Raw genomic sequence first — 11,376 nt, 5'->3', positions numbered from 1 at the left:
TATTTAAATTTAACTTTCTACAAATATCACATGAATAGTAAAATTTCTAAGTTTAGCTATCCTGAATTTTTGCGGGTGTCACAACAGACACCAAATTCCGATCTATTTCGTAAGCAGGGTCCTGCAGGGTGCAGAAGCCAATTACCCAGAATTAGAAAAACTCACCCTGGCATTAGTCCACGCAGCGCGTAGGCTATGAAGGTACTTCAAAGCACACCCCATAGTTGTTTTGTCTGATAAACCAATAAAGCAACTATTGTTAAAACCGGAAAAGTCAGGACGGGTGGCTAAATGGGCCATTGAACTAGGGGAACACGACATAGAATTCAGGGCAAGGCATGCAATCAAAGGACAAGTATTGGCTGATTTCATCAGCGAAGTCCACGAAGGAAGAACTCCATGACACACTCTGTGTCACTGGAAGTAGTAGGAAGTGTCGAACACGACACCTGGAAATTATACACTGATGGAGCTGCCAGCTCAGATGGCTGTGGGGCTGGCCTCATGCTAATCAGTCCAAAAGATAAAGAATTCACCTACGCATTGAGGTTTGAGTTCGAGGTAACAAACAATGAGGCCGAATATGAAGCACTACTAGCGGGATTCCGGATGGCAAGAGATATGAAGATCCGCAACATCCATACGTACGTCGACTCCCAACTGGTGGCATGCCAAGTAAAGGGAGAGTATGACGCAAAACAAGGTACAACAAAGTTATACTTACAAAAGGTACGAGAGTTGATAGAATGTTTCAGCTACTACGAAATAGAGCATATTCGGAGAAATCAAAACAAAAAAGCAGATGCCCTGAGCAAGTTAGCTTCGCTCACATTTGGACACCTAGGAAAGAAAGTATTAGTAGAAATCTTGAAAGAAAGGTCAATCGAAGAGAAGCAAGTATCGGACCTCGTGGAGGAAGAAGGGGAGAATTGGATGACTCCCATTTATGAATTCTTGATAAGCGGGATACTCCCAGCACATAAAGACGAAGCCTGGATAATAAGAGTTAAAGCTCCACAATACAAAATCCTCGATAAAAAACTATACAAAAAAGGGTTCGTCACGCCCTGGCTTCGATGCGCAGGGCCTAAGCAAGCAGAAATGATCATCAAGGAGATACATGAAGGAATCTGCGGAGCCCATTCAGGGGCACGGTCTGTCGCAACAAAGGCAATGAGACTAGGATACTTCTGGCCAACTATGCATCAAGACTCAACAACACTGTTAGAGAACTACGAGGCATGTCAGCTACAAGCCAATGTCTCAAGACAACCAAAGAATGACATGACCTCAGTTATCTCGGCATGGCCCTTCATACAGTGGGGAATTGATCTAGTAGGTCCACTTCACGAGGCTCAAAATAAGAAAAGATTCCTAGTGGTAGCCATTGATTATTTCACCAAGTGGGTCGAAGCAAAGCCGCTCGCTTCAACAAACGGAGACCAAATGAAGAAATTCGTATGGGAACATATTATATGCAGATTTGGGATACCACATGTAATAGTATCCGACAACGGGCCACATTTCGCAAAAGGAGTTTTTCTCGAGTTTTGTAAACAATTGCAGATTAAGCAATCATTTGCGTCAGGCTACCACCCTCAAGGAAATGGACAAATGGAAGCAACCAACAAGAAAATAATCAAAGGGATAGAAAAGCGATTGGGACGAAGTCATAAAGGTTGGATAGATGAGTTACCATTGGTACTCTGGGCTAACAGAACAACGCCAAAGCAAAGCAACGGAGAGACCCCATTTAGCCTAGCATTCGGAACGGAGGCTGTAGCCCCAGCAGAATTCCAAGTTTCCACCCATCGGATGCTAAATACAGAAGCAAATAACGAAGAATTATGAATAGATTTGGATTTACTTGAGGAACGAAGGGAAATAGCAGCCATCCGTGAAGCCGCTTTCAAAAAGAAAATTGAGGGATACTACAACAAAAGGGTGAACCCCACAAGTTTTAAGACCGGAGACTACGTATTGCGGCTAAATAGCGCAAGTGAAAAAGAGTACACGAGAAAATTGGGACCAACGTGGGAAGGCCCATACCGAGTACAGGCATCCTTCGGAAATGGAGCATATAAGCTTGAGACACCCGAAGGAGCTCCGGTTGATAGGACCTGGAACAGTTCGAACTTACGAAAATTCCACTGTTAAGTTTTCTTTCTCTATTGCTGCTAGGATATTTTTGGAATACCGAATAATACAAATGACACTTCTAAAGGATATTGCGTCACAAAAATTAGTAAATAAAATATATAATATATATAGGACTGATAGCCTCTCATGACTACCTAAGTCATACAAATATAAGGCTACGAGCCCCACTTTTGAAACGAAAACCCCAGGAGGGATAGTGCACTAAAAAGACTAATCATCTTAATTCTGAGGGTCGCAACCTCAATAACGGGAACAAACTGACAGGGACGCCTGAACAGATAACCCAACACATATAAAGTACGGAATAAAATAAAGACGATAGAAGTCTAATACATAACATTCCATAACAAAGTTTCACAATACATAAAATAAAAATCAGTCAAAACGAGGCTTCACGACTAAGAAGTCGTAAGCCCCGGTATTACGGAGATGAGTAATGTCATAATTATAATTGTTGTGGTAACTTGCCAGCTTCAAGATGGCCTGGTCAAACACTTCCTTCGCCGCCAGATACTCAGATGAATCCTCGGAATGAGTAGCAGATAGAACTCCTTTCTTCTTAGAAGCATTCACCACAGCATCAATCAAACTAACTGCCCGCGGACTTGTAGCAAGAGTCTCACACAAATGAGGAACCACCTTCTTCACAAACGCCTTCACCTCATCCTGAAGACACATATTATCCAGATCTTTCTGCAAGAGTTCATCGTGAAGCCTCTCCAAACCAACATGAAGAGCCTTTGCCTCGACATCTTGCTCTATTAAGCGATTTTCTAAATCAGAGATCCTGCCAAGTAAACTACCTACTATCAGTCGAGATTCCTTTAACATATCCCGGGAATATTCATACTCTCGACACAAACCACGCACCAGGAGATTTTTACACTCACTCATCTCCTCAGAGGCCAGTTCTTCCTCCATAAATTTACGGGAAGTATTACCGAAAAAATAAACAGGAGGCATATCAACATGATTCTTCCCTTTTTTTGCGATAATATCGTCATCAGAAACAGCAGACGATCCCACATCGATCACCTTCCTCTTGGATGCCATAGCCAAACGATAATAATACCTAGTACAATGAATAATACCAGGAAAGCAAAATATAAATAGACGGTGGTCAAAACAGAAAAAAGGAAACACTTGCAGAAAGTAGATGGGAGAGTTACAGAGACAATAATGAGGAAATTAAATCAAGAAGGAACTTTATACGTGGAGGGATAAAACCCTAACCGTCGATGAAAACGCATAGGAATACATGCGGGACCTTTTTGGATTCCATATATCACAACATGTCCCCACAAGTTACAAACTTGACAATAATAATCCAATGCAATGTTTATTTTGCAAAAAAACATCCCCTTGGACTGGGTGGGCTTGATGATACACCCTGCTTGAGATACAAAGCATGCTACGAAGGCTATATGTAGCGAAGGTCGCGCATGAGATAAAAGGGATAAGAATCGTTTCCCTATAAAACAGAGATTTGTTCTTATCAAAAAGGCTGGTAATTGTGGGAATTATACTCTTAGCTTTTATCATGAAAACCCTAGATCTTGGCTTATTCTCCAAGCCGAAGCCCTCCCTATAAAAGGAGACTCATATGACCTCACGAAGGCATTATCATCATTATTCATTCTTTATACACGATCAATCAGATCTAAAAACTCATTCAAATAGCACGATCATGATCGGCTAACATTACATACATACGATTGGCATAAAGAGATTCACTCTACCTTCGGGGAATCGCCAACAAATAACCAAAAACAATCATTACCCATTTTTTTAACCTAACCTCGGTTTGATGTACAAACAGTTCCCTCCCAGAGCGCTCCGCCTACACTAAGGGAGTAATAAAGAGTAAAGATATTAAATCGTTTTAGTAGATAATTTTTTTTTCATTATCTTTCCTTACAGTGATAAAGTTGTATAAACGGTCCATTCTTAAATTAATAATATACATATGCTTTCGAGAATCTTTCTCAATTTTATTGGTTCAAATTATGTCATATGATTAGCATTCTTTATTTCATGTTTTGTGAAAAAACTTGTTCATTTTCTTTTTAATAGAATTAAAAATTAACTGTCAATTACTTATTTTTTACCTAATACATAAAGGCCCGATGAGCCAAAACTGACCCGACCTGTATGTAGATTAGACCGACTGAAAAACTGAAAACCGAACCTGTTTAGACTGTTCGGGTTTTGGCTCGAGTTTTTGTCCGATTAGGTTTACAGTTTACTAGAGAAAACCAAGGAACCAGATGTCAATTATACAAATGCGTTTATGTTTACTGTTTGGGCCTTCTGATGTTTGTATTGGGCCTTCAAAAATTAGTATAACAGTGGCATACAGCTCACTACAGTACTACACCATGGGGAATGGGCAGAATTGGACAGTTGGATAATAAATCATATTTGGGCTCCAATTTTATCCATTTCTAGTACATAAATGTAAATTTGTATTTGGACTCCTATTTGATCCATAAGTCTTGATATAAATTAGATAATAAATCCACTCGACGAATAATTTTAGTTCCGCCGAGATTAACATCCATCCATCTGAAACTTCAATGTAAAGATATTATACTTTAAAGATTATATAAACATTAATGTGTCAATTTTTCGTGGACTAATAATATATGTTTGTGAAACAATCAATGGTAAATGTGTGATGTACATTGTACAATGATTCACACAATTGTAAAATACGATGTTTGAAGAATCCTCTCCAGGCCGATAAATGCTCTTGTTGGAGAAAAAGTATTGATTTTTTAATTATGATTTCAAGAAGACCGGCGTATAAAGGAATCAACAAAATAACATGGCACTTAAACTAAATATGCACAACTTTATATTAACAAAAATACTCAATATTCTGTACTTTGAAAGGTTGTGAATGTGAATCGTATGTATCGATCAAGTTGTCTATAAATGTGACACAAGATAATCAAAGAATTATATATACACGAAAAATGATCATCGAAGTCGAAAACTTTGTGTCAAAACATGTGAAACCTTCTATACCAACGTCCACCATCAATCGTTACTACACCATTTCCTTCCTTGATGAACTAGCCCCAACGTTAAACGTTCCTCTCATTCTCTACTATTCGGCGCCATCAAATAGCTTGAATGGACTGTTTGGGAACACTATTTGTGACCATTTGGAAGATACTCTATCGAAAACCTTGATAGAATTTTACCCATTTGCTGGGAGGTATATTCGTAAGCTTTCATTGATTGATTGTAATGATCAAGGTGTATTGTATGTGTTAGGAAAAGTGAATATCCGGCTCTCGGATATACTAAGCCTAGGAGAAACGTTGGATCCGGGTTTGCTGAATAATTTTCTCCCGTGTGAGATTGGACAAGCTGATGAAGTAGATGATCCTTTGTTATCTATCAAAGTGACTACTTTTAAGTGTGGTGGTTTTGCAATTGGTATGTGTGTTTCTCATAGGATATCGGATATGGCTAATACGTGCAACTTCGTTAACAGTTGGGCCGCTAGAAGCAATGGTGAACTTAAAAATGAAAGTCACTCCCCTATTTTCAACTCGACGGTTTGGTTCCCCCAAAGAGGCTTAGCTCAGCTCGACCTAAGAATACCTAGGTCGAGCGTTGGAATTAACAAAGTGGCACGAAGGTTTATCTTTAAAAAGGAGGCGGTATCAGCCATGAGACAAAATTTTGGTTTAGATACAAATGGGTCATGTAGACCATCAAGAGTTCAGCTGATTGTGGCGCTGATGTGGAAGGCCATTGTTCGCATAGATCAAGCAACCAACGGCCGATCTAAAGCATCTTTTCTAATCCAACCAGTTGAATTAAGGAAAAAAGTAGTCCCTCCATTACCCACAAACTCTTTTGGCAACTTTTGGGGTCTTGCAGCTTCTAAACTCAAACCTGGTGAAGGTGATAAAATGAGTTTTCGAGATTTTCTAACGATTTGCCATGACTCGGTTAAGAAAACATCTAGAGATTGTGCCAAAATATTGACACATGGTGAGGAAGGATATAAGATTGTTATTGATCCCTTTCTCGAGTCTACTCGAAATATGGAGGATATCAATGTGAACTTCTACTTGTTCACTAGTTGGTGCAACTTTTCGTATTATAAAGCTAATTTTGGTTTTGGCAAGCCAATTTGGGCAACCCCCGGAAAGCTTCCAGCCCAGAATTCTATGTTAATGATGGATGGTTGTGAAGGTGACTCCATAGAAGCATGGGTTCATTTGGACAAGAAACGTATGAATGAATTAGAACAAGATCCTGATATCAAAGCATATGCAATATAACAAGTTATATATGCATGGGTTAGTTATTTCAATATCTGAATGTATGAGCTGAGTGTATGACGACGAACAGTCGAACATAATTTGATTTCTATCATCTCTATTTAACTAAGAGAGGATACATAAAAGATCGTATGTGGCACTATTATGTTGATGACAAATATGATATTTGCTTACTTGTATTTATTCTTAGTTATTTGGTATTTTTTTTTCCATGTATATCATTAATAAATATAAATATTTAATATTTAATTTAATTTTGTTTCTAATAGAGATTGTTTCTTATATAAGTTGTTGGATCGGACGATAAAACGAAAATCCATATGAAGATTATACATTTAAAAAGTAATATAAGTGTAAAATACAAAGATAGATATATCCATGATTGAAAATCGAAATATTAAACACTTAGAGTAAATCCGCACGTTGTGCGATACTAACTGAGAATATAAACTAAAATTAACGGATAATTACATTATTATTAATAGTTTATGATAATATAAAAAATAGACAATTTACAACTGATGCAAATATTAAAAGTATAATTTAATTATAAATATCTATATACTTATTAAAACAGTTGTTAACTGAATGATTTAAAGCCTTTTCAACATAAAAAGTTAGCTTATAAAATTGACACATGGGATTCAATTCTACGTGTCACCTCCATATTTTTTGTTGTAAAGAGTTATCTTATTTTATATTTTTACAAAATAAAAATAGAAAATATAATAGAACAAATACGCGGACCTAAAGTAACCCGACCCGTAATCTTATTTTCTTTTTAGTTTAAACTGTCTAAACCTAATCATGCTCTATCTCCGTATTTGATCTCTGCATCTCCATGACTCCATCGGTAACTCTAGCCTTTTATCTGTCAAGATCAATGATATCTTTAATACTAACTTAAACATTCTTAATACGAGGATGATTTTATTTTTTCACTAGCATATATATACCATCATATTCTACAAGTTCTTATGTACAATCATATAATCATTATCATTAATCAAAAAAGGTGATAATTAAATTTATAAGGATATTTGCCATTGAATCTTTAATTGTTAGATAAAGTAATTGCTCTTGATCTAAGGAGATTTCGTACTGCTACTCCCGTGGACACCCTATTTGTCATGATCCTTATTCTTTTATTTAATTTGACATATATGGTTATTACTTTATCCCTTACATCGTTATAGTTGAATTTGGGGTTATGAATTATATCCGTTTTTGGTCAGAGTGTTTGAGAAGTCACTGCAATATGCGAAGCCGTCCAGTCGCTACAACAATCCATGCTGATGCTGTTAGACAAGTTTGATAGTATTCTTAGTTACTTAACTTTAAAAGCTTGCTTTTACAACTTTCAACATCTTTTGTAATGCTGATCTTATTATGTTATAAAAGTTGTTCTCGATCTTTATCTAAACCAACTTGCAGGCTACTAATAAGTGGATATCAGTTAGCGGAATTTATGGTAATGTTCTCTATAACATTGATGACTTCTTAGTTGGAGCACCATTCAAGAAAACAACAATTTTATTGAAGATACATTCGAATTACAACAATAAAATTACAAATAAATTAAGTACTACTAAACAATACAAGAAAGCAAAATAAAGAACAAAACAGAAACAGAAAGAAAGGCAAAAACGGGCTGAGGATATGGTTAAACCAAGGTCCCTTAAAACTGATTTCGGGCCACCCAAGTGAACCCGACAGTTTCCCAGGATACAACCGCCAAAGTAGATAGTACTGCCGGAGTTAACCACAACCCGGAATTATACCTTCAAGAACAATTCTAAGTGAAGAAAGTGAAAGAAATTCTGGTTGATGATCCAGATTGAGAGAGTGTTCTGTTCTTGTTGAACTCCCAAAAACCACTAAGTATAGTTTATATACATATAAACTGGTTAGTGGATGTTTTAGAGGGACACATATTGGTTTGCATGGTTAAATAACATGTGTTACACTTAAGACTAAGTCAAGTGTCCTTCCAGGTTCAAGGCCTGGAATAGGACCACCCACTGAGCCATAAACGACATGCGAGCGTGCTAAGTGCAAAGTGCGCCACTAAAAAGCCATATTACGCCTCATCGCCCAGGCCCCCGGTCCCGGTCCCGGGCTCGAGCGCGGGCGCGTCGGGTGCTTCGCACCTTCCTAGCCCACTTGGGGTGTAGCCCCTTATAAGGAATTATAATTCCTCCAACACTCCTCCTTATAAACACACTTAATGTTTATTCTTCTACCAATGTGGGACAAACTCACATTAGTTAATTACTCTTTCAACTCCTTTTAACATATCTATTAACTTGGACATTCTATGTTATTACATAAAATTTCCAACAATCCCCCACATTAATAGATATGGTTATTAAAGATAAATTCCGACAGTCAAGTATTGCAGGATAAGTAGGTGTTACCCTTTGAACTTTCCTTTGTGAGTGCACTTAGTCTCCTAGCAGTTAGTAGAACTAGATGTCTTTGAACTAAGTCCTTTTTACGTAGACGTTATTGCACATCACATAATACTTTCCCTAGCCTGGTTAACCCCTCACTTTCGTGTCCGTTATGGTCATGGAACACTATCCTGGTTCTGCGAGAGCTCTAAGAATTGCGCCCCCACAATTTCATTCGAAGCGACCACACTTCTCTCTAACATAGGTGATTGCTCACAATCATTAAAAGCTATAAGCTTGACCTCTATGATATCACTGACTTGATATAGGAATGAGCTAGGAAAATTTGCAACTCACTTTATTGTGGTGGGTTCTCCCCCCATAGTGACTGTAAACTCCCTTTGATGTTTGGGGTGCTCCCCCACAATGACCTCCTCTATTCGTACAATTAGGTTGTCCCGTTGAACCTAGATCATGGGATCTCCATTTACATCTAGGTTAGGTTTTCCTTCGTACAAATTTACGACATGCGAGCGTGCTAAGTGCAAAGTGCGCCACTAAAACGCCACATTACGCCTCTGGTCCTGGGCTCAGGCGCGGGCGCGTCGGGTGCTTCGCACCCTCCTAGCCCACTTGGGGTGTAGCCCCTTATAAGGAATTATAATTCCTCCAACACTCCTCCTTATAAACACACTTAATGTTTATTCTTCTACCAATGTGGGACAAACTCACATTAGTTAATTGCTCTTTCAACTCCTTTTAACATATCTATTAACTTGGATATTCTATGTTATTACATAAAATTTCCAACATTTTTAAGTATCTTTTTCCCTTTTATTTTGATTCTGATACTGTATATTCACATTGTACTATGATTGGCATGCATCTTAGAGGGTGTTTGGGATTACGATATAAAGTGATTCTTTGATTATTACGTTTGTAAAACATAAATAATCTAAAAAAGTGTTTTGTGTGAAAAAGTGATTATTTGCTATGAAAACGCAGTTTTGAAGAAGCATATATATACATGTTTTTTCAAAACGCAACACATAATCTATTTTGAAAACGCAAAATTTATTTTGTAAACGCAACCTCAAATACCCCCTTATAACACTTTCAAGTTTTGGTTTAGTGCAATACACCTCTAAGATTTCAAAAAATACAACCAGCCCAATTGATATAAATTGACGATCAGTAAAGTGTTCACTTTTCTAAGGTGATGCATGCATTCTCATGATGAAGATGTCATACAAGACCCGGTCGTAACAAATTATTGTGGTGGAATTGGTAAGGTTCTTTTGATCAATATATAAAACTTTGGCATTTAGAAACTGTGAACCTAAACATGAATGATTTAGAGATATATCAACGATTTGGGATTAATTGATAAGGTTAAATGAGCAGATTATGCCCTCATGATTTCCATGAAATACTCATATAGTAATTTTTTTGATTAAAATCTAAAGGTATCATTTGTCTGTCAATCAAAAGGGATAACTCGTCGAAATGAATCGGGCTCGGTTGACCTAGACTCACATTATATTCCATATGATTTTGATTAAAATTAGTTAATAGATAGATAAGGTATTGATACTATATTATTGATATAACTTGCTACGGTATAATTTTAGTTTTAATATGTATAATGCTACATTTAGCCATTTACTCTGCAATTTTGATCTGTTGACTATAGAATGGGTTAAGTTAGATAGTATACTCCTCTAACAGGTTACACTATTTGATATCAAATAATTGGCCACATGAGTTAACAATGAATACAACCTTAAAATCTTTGAGCTTAAAAACTCTTATTTTTCAAGTATGTGACTGAAATCTGAATATTTTTACAGCATGTTAGTTGCCCTCTGAAGATCAGTCATGTTTTGCCTGATAATTTGAATTGTTAAAGTAACTTACTTGATCTTGATTAGATTTATAAGATTATATTTGTCTTGTAAGTGTTGCCTTTAGGTTTTTTTCTATTCAATTTTGTTAACTAGCTTATAGGTTCTACTATAAAGATATATATTGAAAATGATCACCGCAGACTTTACCTAAGCTTAGTTACTATCACTTTAGAAAATGTTACAAATTAAACCTTTGAATTTTATAAACATACATAGCCTCCCTGAATTTTACATAATCCCCCATGTTTTACTTAAGATAAGTACTGCATGCTTTACCTAATATTTCTCCTATTCTATATATGATATTTGAAGTTGCCTAATCTAAATGTGTTGCACACTTGCAGATATTTGATCAACTATCATTATGATTTATACAAGTCCTTTCCTTGAGTTCATATTGTAAAATTTCCGATTTAAATTTACGTTATGTTTACATGTTACAAAACTATCTATAGATTTCACATTACATACTTTTATCATCTAAAGAAACATGTTCGCTTTGTTTTTTCATTTTACATTATATGATTTACAGTTTTTTAGTCGGTTCGCACATCGCGCGGGTCAAAAACCTAGTATAATATCAAATATATATGTTAAAGCATGACTAATTCA

The 11,376-nt window shown here is 36.6% G+C and overlaps 1 protein-coding gene across 1 annotated transcript; it reads left to right on the top strand.

The window, feature by feature from the left end:
• The first annotated feature begins 5,138 nt into the window (after nucleotides 1-5,138).
• Nucleotides 5,139-6,464, top strand: LOC122601383 (pelargonidin 3-O-(6-caffeoylglucoside) 5-O-(6-O-malonylglucoside) 4'''-malonyltransferase-like). The gene has a single exon (XM_043774147.1). The coding sequence runs from the start codon at nucleotides 5,139-5,141 to the stop codon at nucleotides 6,462-6,464; it is 1,326 nt and encodes a 441-aa protein (XP_043630082.1).
• The last annotated feature ends 4,912 nt before the right edge of the window (nucleotides 6,465-11,376 follow it).

This window comes from Erigeron canadensis, chromosome 5 (genome assembly GCF_010389155.1).
Source record: "Erigeron canadensis isolate Cc75 chromosome 5, C_canadensis_v1, whole genome shotgun sequence".
In the NCBI taxonomy this organism is placed as follows: domain Eukaryota; kingdom Viridiplantae; phylum Streptophyta; class Magnoliopsida; order Asterales; family Asteraceae; genus Erigeron; species Erigeron canadensis.
The sequence above is the reverse complement of the archived record's forward strand: the minus strand, read 5'-3'. Positions and strand labels throughout refer to the sequence as shown.